The sequence below is a fragment of the Gavialis gangeticus genome, unplaced genomic scaffold (genome assembly GCF_001723915.1).
Source record: "Gavialis gangeticus isolate Ggan-Ray unplaced genomic scaffold, GavGan_comp1, whole genome shotgun sequence".
Lineage (NCBI taxonomy): Eukaryota > Metazoa > Chordata > Crocodylia > Gavialidae > Gavialis > Gavialis gangeticus.
In genome coordinates, this window is record NW_017729032.1 from 160,879,380 (window position 1) to 160,892,508 (window position 13,129).

A 13,129-nucleotide genomic window follows, 5' to 3' on the forward strand; every position below is an offset into this window, starting at 1 on the left:
GATGCCCTACAAGCTAAAGCCCCCCCCCCCCCACGCTCCCTGCACCCCTGAGGCTACCACTGCTGGGTATCACCCCCCTGCCACCCCCTGCACATGCGCACAAGTCCTCTCCTAGGTTCTTTCGCTCTCCCACCCCTCCTGTAGGAACAGCGCCCCCGTCCCCGCGCATGCGCACAAACGCTCGGGAGGGTCTCTTCCCACCTCCTCCTGTAGACACCACTATCCTGTGCCCGCGCAAAAGTCCTCCGCTGGGGCTCGCGTGTGAGTTCTCTCGCCCTCCACCCCACCCCACCCCACCCCACCCCGTAGGCGCCGCTCCCTCCTACCACGCCGGCGCATGCGCACAAGTCCTCCACTGGGGCTTTGTCCTTTTTCCCCCGCCACCCAGCTCTCTTCGTCCCGGCTCCTGTCCCCCCTCCGGCCGCGAGGGGCCGCACTTGCGGAAAGCTGAGGCGGTCGTGGAATCCTGGGGGCCAGCCCGGAAGCGGAAGCTTCTGCTTTTGCCTGAGAGAGGGGGCGGGGGGTACTGTCTGTGCCGTAGAACACCGGCGCGCGGGAGAGGGAGGGGGCGATTTCCTTTCGGGTCAGGCGCGCCGGCGGGACAGCCGAAGCCGGTGAGTGGAATGTCGTGGGAGGGGCCGCGCTGCGAACTTGCCCAACGGCCACCAACCGTCATTGGGGGTGGGGTGAGTCTGGCGCGCTTCTGCCTGCACTTAAGAGTAGGCAGGAACTTGCCCTGCCTCCCCCGTGCCTGCTCCTGCTCTGGCTGCAGGGAAGGCTAACCAGAGCCCGTTCAGCCCTGTGCGTCCTGGGGGAAGGTGCCATGGGGTATTAATGCTCATGGGGGGGGGAACGGCAGGCCCAAGGTCAAGTGGAGGAGGCACGTGCCACCCCCCATCCTGTGCCTGTTGCAGAGAAGGGCCACAATGAAGCTCGCCTTGTGCGGTGGCACTAGCAAATGTTCAGGTACAGTTGCTGGGATGGGGTGCTGCCATTTCCCGCTGGTGAGAGGTTCCCATTTAAACTGTGGTGCCATTTTCCCGATACACAAAATTGTGTTGGATTGAGTTGAGTGTTCGTTTTCTGCAGATCCTGGTGTGCCCTCACCAAGAAGACCGGGCCATGCCTACTGTTGCCAGCAGCTGGCTCCGCACCTGAGGTGCCTGCCCCAGTGCGGCCATGGCAGCCGCCACCATCGTGCATGACACGTCGGAGGCAGTGGAGCTGTGCAGCACCCACGGGCTGTACCTGAAGCCCATCACGAAGATGACAATCAGCGTGGCGCTGCCCCAGCTGAAGCAGCCGGGCAAGTCAATCTCCAACTGGGAGGTGATGGAGCGGCTGAAGGGCATGGTGCAGGCCCACCAGTTTTCCACCTTGCGCATCGCCAAGAGCACCATGGATTTCATCCGCTTTGAGGGCGAGGTGGAGAACAAGAGCCTGGTAAAGTCTTTCCTGGCCTGCCTGGATGGCAAGACCATCAAGCTCAGTGGCTTCTCCGACATCCTCAAAGTCCGAGCAGCCGAGTACAAGATAGATTTCCCCACCCGGCACGACTGGGACTCCTTCTTCCGCGATGCCAAGGACATGAATGAGACGCTGCCAGGGGAGAGGCCGGACACCATCCACCTGGAAGGCCTGCCCTGCAAGTGGTTTGCTGCCAAGGACTCAGGCTCGGAGAAGCCGAGTGAAGATGTTCTGGTGAACGTGTTTGAGAAGTTTGGGGACATCCGCAATGTGGACATCCCCATGCTGGACCCCTACCGGGAAGAGATGACCGGCAGGAACTTCCACACCTTTAGCTTCGGAGGCCACTTGAACTTTGAGGCTTACGTGCAATACCGTGAGTACGCGGGTTTCATCAAGGCCATGAATGCCCTCCGAGGGATGAAACTGATGTTCAAAGGAGAAGATGGCAAAGCAGTGGCTTGTAACATAAAGGTGAGGAGCTGCATGGAGATATTAACGTGATCGTTTTGAAAGGCTCCCGAGCTTGTTAGCTTGGGGCCTGCATGGATGAAATCAGGAGCTCTATATAGTAATTCACCTATAAACCTGGAAAGGTTAGAGATATGACAGGATCATGCAGGAACATAAGAATTGCCATTGACTGGGTCTGACTGTAGGTCTGGACCTTGCCCGGTGTCGTGTGTCACGCTGGCAGAAAGGAGATGCTGAAAGGCAGAGGGAGCAGGGTCATGACCAGGGATGTTTTTTTTTCTTCACTGTTCCCTTCTCACTTGCAGCCTGTAGCATTTCAGGTCTAGGCCATTCTGATTCGGAGCCTTCACCTGTCACTTCCATGCTCAATCCCTACTTGTGCCCCTTTCCTCCAAGAATTGGTTCAATCACTTTTCGGCATGATGGAAGTCACAATGTCTTCAGGTATAGAAAAACAAAATAGGAATTTTAGGTTAATTTTTTTTTGAACTTTGTGTGGCTCTTCTGGCTCTATGGTGTTGACAGCAGAGTGACTTGATAGCTAAATTTACACATCAGATAAAAAGTATTTTTTATTTATTCCTAGTTTTCCAATGATGCAAGTGACTTGTGTAAGCAGATGGAGTGATGATGGATAGGTTTTATGTAACAATTCCTTGTGTTGATTAACAGTTGCCTTGTTAGACCTCTGCCTTTTCCATTTGTGCATAGATGACACTCCCAGATTAATACCAACAAGCCTGCTGACTTCAGTATTTTGTGCATTCATAACAATTTAAAAAATTAAGGCCAGATTTCAAAGCAAGACTAAATATCTAGTTCTGAAGCACACTTATGCAAAGAAGAACCTTGAACTTGGAAAGCACTTGGAATTATTTTTTCCCTTTAAAATATAGATACAAAATTGTGCCTAGTGGATATCTACACAGCCAGTTTGTGTAGTTGCACATTTCTCAATCATATATGAAGCTGCATATGCAAGCAGCACTTGTAAAGTTATCACCTTGCATAAGTCTTGACTTACTGGTATTTATAGACTTTGCTAGAAAAGTAAAAGGCAGAGTAATTCCAGTCCTAATGTATGGCATGCTTGTAGTCCACACGTAACTAATTCTGGCCAGTAGGGTAAAGTATTGCTTTATTTACCTATTTTTGCAACCTTCACTGCCCCATTAGGTACATTTTTGGAGCAGCTGCTTCAATATGCTATTTGGTGGGTCACAATTCCAGATACAAGCATGTTGAAGAACATCTGTGTTCAGTGGTTCCTAGAGACAAAAGATGGTTTTCTTGGCATTGGTGAGGCTGATGACTATGTAAGGGCATTGAGTCTAGTCTTTTTGCTAGTTGCAAATTCAAGTTTAAAATTCACATCTAAGTTACAAATAACTAAGCATGGAAGATGAAAGCATTAAGTAGTTCAGTTTTAGGGCAGAGTCACTTTTCTGTGGTTCACACATTATTTAAGTCTTTTAGTTTGGCTAAGCAAGACTTGTTTTTGGGTGGTTTAATCTGAAAATCATGCACTTTTCATATAAACTTATTTTTTTATAAAGGAACTTGATCAGTTAACACTTCAAAACACATCTTTTCAACTTCAGGGAAAAGGTTTGAGTATAAATTAAGCCATGCACTAAACTTCTCATGTCCTATAGACTTGATGAATCCCTAAGCAAGGGTTAATTATGGGGAGAGGGGGGAACAGACAGTGTGGTTGCATCCCCCTTTGGTTGTTTAGTGCATGCATAGCGAACTCTCCAGCTCATCAGCCCAGCTTCTGACAGACTGCCTTCAGCACGACTCCAGACCCTTCAAGTACTACCACCACTTGCCCTACCTTTTCCACTGCTGCAGAATTCAGTGGTGGGCAGGGGATGTGTCTAGCGTTCACTCTCTGGGCTCTACAGCCAATTCAAAGTGTCAGGTCCAGTAGGAACTGTATCAGCAAGCTGGTGAGCACAGGAAGTTTGCTGTCCATACGCCACTTAGCCAAAGGGGTATGTGGCTACTTCTCCCCATCTCCTTCCCCCTCAAAGTCTCCTCTCTTGGATTGGCCCAATGTTTCTAAATACCTCAAAAATGCTTTTCCTAACATTTCTTGTAACAGTTTTGTAAACTCAAAAAAATTCTTGGGCCTCAGGGATTTTAGTTTTTGGGAGATAGTGGAAGTAAAATACTGACATTTGGACAGACTGTTAGAACTCACTAGTCTTAACTCTGTTCTTTAAAGGTATCTTTTGATTCCACAAAACACTTGAGCGATGCATCAATTAAGAAACGTCAGCTTGAGCGGCAAAAGCTTCAAGAGCTTGAAAAACAAAGAGAAGAACAAAAGCGTAAAGAAAAAGAAGCTGAGGAAAAACAAAAGGAGGAAGAAAGGTAAATCTCCCTTAAATAACTTTTTAATATTTCACATGACAACAAAATACGGCATGATTACATTTCCTTCACCGTGTTCTTCTCATTTCCTTCAAGTGAAAATTCACCTTGTCTAAATCAGTTTGTTTCAAAATGATTGCCTTTGGACCTGACATATCTTCAGCCCATAAAAAATAGGAACATTTAATTAAGTTCCGTTCTCACTTCTTTCTTAATGTACTCCTTTTTGTCCTGTTTGATTGTCCATTGTATCTGTAACCCAAGCTTTAACGACATACTTTTAGGTACACCCCAAAACCTTGTAGTCATTCTGTCCTCCTTTAGTGGGAGGTTTTAAATGTCTCTCTTAGTTTTAAACCTTTAGGATGGGATTTTAGCCAATGGGAATTAGGGTACTAGAAAGGTTAAGCCCCTCTGAAAAACAGCTGAGGATTCAATGGGAAGCAACTGCTGTTGATCCTCATATTAAAACTGACTTAAATTCTCCAGTTTATAACCAGATGTTTTAACTAGCTTAGCAAAGATATTAGGTATTAAGTGACAGACTAATATGCTATTAGCTTCACATATTTACTTCTCAAAATGACAATTCTTCTTTTTCTGCAGGCTTCTTGTAGAAACCACAGCATTCTCCAAGCAATACTATACTCCTTTTATCTTATATATATTTTTTTACTTTTAAACACACAGTGCAGTTATACTGCTGGCACAAAAAAAATCAAATTCAAATGCCTTAAAATTATGCCAGCTAAAAAATACTTGCAACTAAAACTGTGTGTGTCTACACATGTGCTTTAATCTGTAGTAGACTATTTTACTGTGCATCATAACATCACGTACAAAAGTGATATTATGCTAATGCGCAGTAAAATGATGCATCACCAAAAAAAAATCTTGCAAAAGCATTAGTGCAACCTGTAATGCACATTAGGTACTAAATTAATGGACATTAGAAAAGGCGCATTAATGCACATGTAAACTGCCCACTTAGTAATAAAAAGCAGCTTTTACTTTCAAATAAAACCTTTATTTTCTAGAAAGAGACTTCAGTTTCTGTCTCAGGGTTATATAAATTGCTGCAAGTCCTTAATCTACTGGCAGGTTTTAACTTTTTATCTTGTGTAATGTAATGTAGAGCTGAGATTTACTAACTTTCCAGTTTTAGTTTTGTTTAGGATAGATGACCTCTTGTTCTGGTATCTAGAGTAGCTTAAAATTCCATGCAGAATTACTGTTGCTTGTAGCCTCCCATAAAAATGATGACTAAACTAAAATTAGATTTGAAAGAATATATACAAATACTGATAAGGGCAGTGGTAAATATTTCCATTTCTGAAAATGCCTTTTCATCATACAAATGTCAACATGGACAACTAATAAAAATTAAAATAGTGTATCATTGTACTACTTTGCTTAATGTTGTCAGTCTTACCTGTGCATCCTGTCATTTTAAAATTTTGCTTACTTAATGTTGCTCAGGGTAATATGCTTAGTTTCTCCAAACCTTTTTGTGAATTTGTGCTTTTTGCAGGACAATACAAACCAGAATTGACTCTCTTGTCATGTGTTAACAATACCATGGCAATGCAACCTGCTTATTTTATCTTGTTTCTGGGATTTCGTTATAAAGTAGATGATAGAGGATGTGTGTTTATTGTTCTGAATTATTAGTTAATGGTCCATTATGATCTTGAATACTGACAGAATCCGGGTATAAGATGTCTTGTGTCCCCCCCCCCCCCCCCCGAAAATGGGGTCTGAAATTAAGGTATGTTACATATACCAAAGTTACAAACAAAGTAATTGAAATCATTGTAATAAAAGTCAACCAGAATTCAATCAATTTATATTAACTTTCCATAATTTTATCCCTTTTTATTTTATTGTGGGGAGGGGGTAGCATTAAAATATTGGTATATCTCAAGAGCTTCTACTTCTGGAAGAGCGCAGTCATGCGTGTTTCCCCACATCTCATCCCACCAATGTGCTCTAGCCCTCACTTGGAAGGACTGCCTTCTGGGGTTAGAATAGATCAGTTTCCATGGCCAAGCCAATCCTTAGTGCCCATGAGATTATATATTGTAGTTTAAATGTCATCGCCTGGAAAACATTGTTTTTCTAGGCCTCAGTTGTTCTGTTGCCATCATTCATGAAAAACAGCTGTACAGAATGACAATAACATGGTTATTTTGAGGAGTGTGTAGTTAGTAAAAGATTTAGTTAAATTTTATTTTTTTTGTGGAAATGTGCTTGCTAGAGCTGGCTAGTTTAAATATTGAAACTAGTGGTTTTCATTTAGATTATAAGTAGGGATCTACTGAAAGCACTATTCAATTTACACAGAAAGTGCAAAATCAGGCATTTTCTGCAAAAAAACCCCATTTTTTTAAATACAAAATAATGGCAAGCTCCACAAAAAATCACAGGCTCACTGCAACAAAAAATAAACAAACAAAAAAAGCCCATGCTTCTGGCCACGGAGCCCAGGATGCTTGCAGCAGAGAGCCTGCAAGCAGCTGCTTGCCACGCTGCCTGCTGTGAGCAGCGCAGTCTCCACGGCAAGCAGCAAGGACGGGCCTGGGCCTGGGCCACCTGTGGCAGGCAGTTGAGAAGCTGTAGGTGGCTGCATCAGGCTCCACTGAGCCCTGGCGCAGCTTCTTGCCAGCAGTGGATGCATGTGTGCCTCAGGGCTTACAGTGGGGAAGGAGCTGATTGGTGGAGGGGCCCTGTCTGCCCTGCCGCTTGCCCCTTATTAGCAGAGAGGTGAAAACTGCAGTTTTAAATGTGCCATGGTTTTTGCTTCCTGCTGCTGATTGGCAAAGGGGCCCTGGTAGCCACATTGCTTTCTGCTGTCTGGACTGGATGTAAAAACCACAGTAAATTTAAAACTGCAGTTTTTACCTCCTGACCATCAGGAGCGAGCGGCAGGGCTGACCGAGCCCCTCCGCCAGTCAGTGGCATGGTGGGCTTGGGAGGAAACGTCAGGCTGCCGCACAGCACGCTTCCAGCACAAATTCCAGTCCTCCCTAATTATAGGTACACCAGGCAAACGTGGAGCATTAACCTGGAGATAGCAAATGCTGTTACAGTTGTATATACTAGGGAAATGTACCCCACACACAGGTGTTCATCTCTTGTCATTTAGATGATAATTTTTCAAGAGTTGTTTTTCAGCATTCCTTACTGAAGCAAAACTTGACTTTGGTGGAAATTTTTCTAGTTAGGAAGATGGGTCATCTTGATCTGTTGACTGTTGTGCTTATGTTAAAGTGGATTTCTGCAACCGCGGGGTCAAGCTTTTAGGTGTCTGTTTCCAAAGACTATTCCATTTACTTATGCAGCTGTTCTTGAAAATGTTGGCTTTGTTATTATCTATAATTTTGTATTTTTTTCTCTGAAGGATACATTATCTAGTCAGCTGATAATATTGTTGTATATTTGGTTTCATCAGTAAAATATTTTATTTTGCTTTCATTGATTCTATGTTTGATATTTAGGTTTTACTTATCCCCATCTCTAGAATCTGACATCAGCTTAGTTCTGATGGTTTTGGGGGAGCGGGGAAACATTTCATATTTTATACACATATGCGTGTGCGCACATGTGCACAAATGCACATGAATTTTAAAATGTATGTTGCCAAAAACCTAAAATTGTGCCTATGACTAACCTGAAGAAAAAAATCTCATTTTAGGAAACAAAAGGAACTCGAAGAATATGAGAGAGAGAGAAAACGTGAAGAAAAGTTACGCAAAAGAGAACAGAAACAAAAGGACCGTGAAGTGCGTAGAAACAAAAAGCAACTTGAAAAAATGCAAGCAGAAGAACAGAAAAAACTTCAAGAAAAAATAAAACTGGAAGAAAGGAAGCTTCTGCTAGCTCAGAGGAATCTTCAGTCCATTAGGGTAATTGCAGAGCTACTGAGCAGAGCAAAGGTAAACTTTTTTGACATCTGTGTTCATAAGCGAAACTGCTGAATTTTTGCATGCTCCAGCAGTCGGCCCTTGTTACATCATTGGCTGTAAGTTCAAGCAGCTATCTTGAATCCATAAGATGGTTATAGTATGTATCGGTTTCCTAAAGGGACAGAACCAAAAAAGAACCTGAACATACAGTCTTGAAGAACATCTTGCAACAATTTCACCTGATGCATGCCTTATTTCTGAAACTGCAGGATAAAGATGTGCTGAACATGTTAAAAGGAACTAAACGGGTATAAGACATAGGAGTCAAGTTCTCATGCATAAGTTATTAACAGTTAATGTTAGAAAAATGCATTGAGAATACAGATAATACTTTGTTAGAAAAATATGCTTTTCTATTGTCCAAGTAGTGTTAAGATTTGATTGTTAAGTCATGTCCAAATCCATTGTCAATGTTATGTTCCCATATATTCTGTGAAAAAGGATGCACAGGTCTCATTTGGAAGAAGTTGTAAACATTTGGGGGTAGTAATAATGTGTGTAAATTATTTTAAGTAAGTAGTAATAAAGCAGCACAGGGCAATACAGAACTTTATTTCTTGTTTCCATCATATCAGAAATTCAGTAGGCTGGGGAACACCCTTCTTGTCACCATGGTGGCAGAAAGGGATCTTGGAGTTATTGTTGACTCTAGGATGAACATGAGCTGCCAATGCAAGGAAGCGGTTAGTAAGGCTAACCGCACCTTGTCATGCATCTATAGATGCATCACAAACAGGACCAGGAAGGTGATCCTTCCCTCCTGTGCAGTGTTAGTCAGGCCACAGTTGGAGTACTGTGTCCAGTTCTGGGCACTGCACTTCAAGAGGGATGTGGCTAGCATTGAGAAGGTCCAGAGGAGGGCCATTCGCATGAGGCAGGCCCTACGAAGAGAGGCTAAAGGGCCTGAACCTATTTAGCCTCCACAAGACAAGGCTGAGAGGTGATCTGGTGGCCATTTACAGACTCTCCAGGGGGGACCAACGAGAACTAGGGGGAGGCTCTGTTCCTCCAGGCAACACCTGGGGTTACTAGGAATAATGGCCACAAATTGTTAGAGAGAAGGTTTGGGCTGGACATCAGGAGACATTACCTTTCAATTAGGGCTGCCGGGCTCTGCAATGGGCTCTCAAGTGAAGTGGTACTCTCTCCTACCTTGGGGGTCTTCAAGAGGAGGCTGGACAGATATTTGATGGGTGACATGACCCCGGCACCCGTTCCTGCCCGGAACAGGGGGTCGGACCTGATGATTTGTTTAGGTCCCTTCCAACCCTAAGCACTATGATACTATGAACTTGCACTGGAACGTGTGAATTGTTAACATACTACCACAGCATTCTATTTCATCCATCAGGTTGCAGTGTATGCATCACCTTGGTGTTTCATGTTGTGCTCTTGATCCCCACTCAGTTAGAGTTTAATCCTAGAAAAATACATCTGGCATGAACAGTAATGTAACAGGCCACTTCTGTGCCCTGGGCGCTGATGCTGCAAGTTGCAAGGGCAGTGGTCAGGGTTTTGCTGCTGTGAAGGGTCACCTCCTTATTTTGCCACCAACATGTAACCAGTAGTCATTTAAAAACAAATTTTCAGTGGCAAAAAAGGCAAGAGGATTAACCCTCCTTGACACTCCGCCCCCTGCCTTGCAACACTGTTTCTGCTGGACACTGTCCCTGTGCGGTATAGACCCATTGCTGCTGCTCTGCCCTCCCCACTGCTGGCACTGGAAATACTTCATGGAAAGGTGGTGGTGAGAGAAGAGATGGGAGACTAAGGCTCCATTTTGGTGACTTTTCCCACACTTCTTTGTGCTTGGAGCTCATGGTCCACTCGCCCATCCTTTGTTGCTATGCTTCTGGGGATGACCCTTAAGAAGAAACCTAATCTGAACTTCCCCAGAAAACATTTGTCTGATCTCCACTTAATGAAAGACATTCTTTGACCCCTCTCTTTAATCTAGAGATGAAAAGCATCAAATCTTATTACCTATTTGGCAACTAACTTGGTTGATTTTTATTTTTCCAGTTTTATTTCTGAAACAGTGCTTTTACTGCATAGTTCTATAAACCCATTTTTAAATAGCTTTCATCCTGGCAGCCAGCCTTTGTCCAGAAAACAGTCTGTTTTACTAACTTATTGTTGTCAAATAAGTGTAGTGCATCTTGGAGAGGTGAGCACATTTGTGAACTTTCCAATCAATTTTCTTCCTGCCCTTTGGTGTCTTTTAGGCAGTAAAGCTTCTAGAGCAAGAACACAATGAAGAAAAACTCCGTCTTCAACAGTTGGAGGAGAGGCGAAGACTGCAAGAGGCTGAACTTAGACGTGTAGAGGAAGAAAAAGAAAGAGCACTAGGACTCCAGAGGAAAGAAAAGGAACTAAGGCAGAAGCTATTAAATAATCTACTGAGCAAAAAAATGGATGAGTTACAACAGAACAAGGAGGAAACAAAGGTATCTCAGTCTGGCTTTTTGAAAACTGCATTGGGTGGGGTTCCCCAAACTCTGTCATCCAGCTGTATAACATCTACCTCGGGACAGTCTGTTGCATGTAACCTAACTCAGGTCTGTCAGAGGGAAGTAGTATCCCATGAAAGTGTGAACTCTCAATCCAAGTATTTAAATGGAAATCTTCACAGTGAAGCTCTTGTCAGGGAAAGCAAAAAACTTAATTTCATTAATACTGAAAGCTGTTCTGATAAGAAAAGTTCAAGTGTACTTTCTTGTATTCCTTCTAATAACCAGCAACACAAGAGTATACCAAGCCAAGACCAAAATATTTGCAGGAAGGGCCTGCACTGTGAACAAGGAAAGTGTAACAGAGAGCCAAGTAGGGGGAATATTGACACAAAAACAGATGATGGTAAGGACAAAAGAGAGAGGAGCAAAACCAGAAGAGACTTAAGTAATCAGGATGAAAAATCCAGTAAAGAAAGAAGACTCCATAAACACTCTAGTAAAAGTTACAGCCCTCACCGAAGAAGTATAAGCCCAGATCCTACCCGTTATAAGAGGGCCTTCAGTAGTGAGAGTAAACGTGTTGAAGAGAGAAGTCACAGTCGCAAAAGCCTCAGCAAGAAACGAAGACACCGAAAGAGATCACTGAGCAAACAAAGAAGTACTTGGAGCAGGTAGTAGAGGGTATAGCCTTTTCTAAAGGCTGTTACAGGACAGATTAGGACCAGAAAGTCCTATGTGTGACTACTATGGAAGGAAAAAAATAAAAAACTTTCAGATACTGGTGAATATCTAACTTGAATTGTAGTTCATGGAACCAAGATACAGATAACATTTTGTTGGTGTTTCTTTGTGATCTGTTGTCTTTTTTTTGTTTTTGTTTTTGTTTTTGTTTTGTTGTGTTTTGTTTTGTTTTGTTTTTTTTAAATTACCACAATAATGAAGGTATAACCACTTGCGCTTGAGTTTCAATGGTTTTGATAGTCAACCTAACTATGTTTTCATTCACTTCCAGTTTTCTAAATCTTCTCATTGGATCACTTAGGTTTCAAAATCTGCATCACGTCTTCTGGTTTAAGAGAAATATGTAAGTGCCAGCTATTAGGAATTCCAGGTTTAGGAAGTTACTATATTCAAAATATTTGATTAAACATTTTCTTGTAAATGTAATGAAACCGGACATAACAAAGCAAAACGTTTGCTAATTGAGCCAGGGGCAATATTTTTGTATACTTGCTAGAAGTAACCCTAAAGTTTTACAAAATACCTTTTAAATTTGTGCTGTAATGCTTCCATTTTTCATTGAGATTTGTATACTTGCTGTAAAGCTGCAGGACCCGAATGACTGTGGCATGTAATGCCATTGATATATTTCAAAGCTTCTTTCCATTTCAAGTAGGTTCACTATTACGCTTCTAGGATACTAGGAAATAGTAGTCATTGGAAAAATGGTCAGAAAGCTGTTTTCTTCTTTAAAGTGTTTAACTTCTTAATTATTCAGAGTAGTTTCAAACCAATTAAAGACTTGTTTCAAGTATATATGTGGTTAGATGTTGTTTTTTTTCAAAAGGGGCCTTCTTGCTAAATTATTTTTACTTGCAATGTTCATATTCAAGGCTGCAATATACCTTATTAAATAACTTTTTATAATATTTTGCTTCTGCACATGCAGCTCAGGTATATTAAAAAAAGTTGTAACTTTACAGTGAAAGAACAGGTTGGCTTGCATTTTTATGGTAAAATTGAAGAAGCTATTTCCAGTGAACCAGAATTGCTGTTTTTATATGTCAGTATATTAAAAATATACAAAACTACTATATTAAACCTGTGTGGCTTGCTTTGTGAGCATTACCTGATTATGTACTTCAGTAATCAGTCTGATGTTTCTTTCTAGTAGATGTTTCTGTAACATTCAACTAGGTTATCTATTATATCAGATCACTAACTGTAATATCTGCTCAGTTATCACCTAAAATATGCCTGTTTCCTGGAGTCAGTTCAGAAAATGCGGGTGAACTGCATACTATGGCATGTGCTAGTGTCTCATCACACAAAAAATTAGCCCTCAAATAAGAGATCAGATGAAGATGCTCTGCTCTATAGTGCCTTAGGGAACCTGTGTTCCCTAGGATTTATTTTTTCATATGTTCAGGGATGGGCTGATGCAGTCTAGTCCTGCCCCTGTGACTGTGAGCAGGGAGGGACGGAGGAGATGGGAGGGGGAAGCCAGCAGCCTCAAGCTGTCCATTGGGCTTTGCCTGGTCTGAGCTGGAGGGGGTTAGGGGTGGATTGGAGCCCTAAGCTGTCCCAGCTGGGTTACTGAGGAGAGCCAGGTTTGGGTCTTGCAATGCAGAAAAAAATGTTAACTAAGAGGTTAATTTGTTTGAAATGTAA

General features: G+C 42.7%; 1 protein-coding gene across 2 annotated transcripts in view; it reads left to right on the forward strand.

Moving 5' to 3' along the window:
- AKAP17A (A-kinase anchoring protein 17A) overlaps nt 1-12,559 on the forward strand; it is a 17,876-nt gene extending 5,317 nt beyond the window's left edge. The window contains exons 1-5 of one of the 2 annotated variants that reach the window (XM_019525405.1): nt 371-614; nt 1,090-1,941; nt 4,172-4,320; nt 8,015-8,255; nt 10,511-12,559. In XM_019525405.1, coding sequence (XP_019380950.1) covers nt 1,180-1,941; nt 4,172-4,320; nt 8,015-8,255; nt 10,511-11,413 — 2,055 coding nt within the window. In that variant the 5' untranslated portion in view covers nt 371-614; nt 1,090-1,179 and the 3' untranslated portion in view covers nt 11,414-12,559. Of the gene's footprint in view, nt 1-370; nt 615-1,089; nt 1,942-4,171; nt 4,321-8,014; nt 8,256-10,510 lie in introns of those variants that run through there. The other variant, XM_019525406.1, reaches the window with a different exon arrangement.
- Nucleotides 12,560-13,129: the final 570 nt, after the last annotated feature.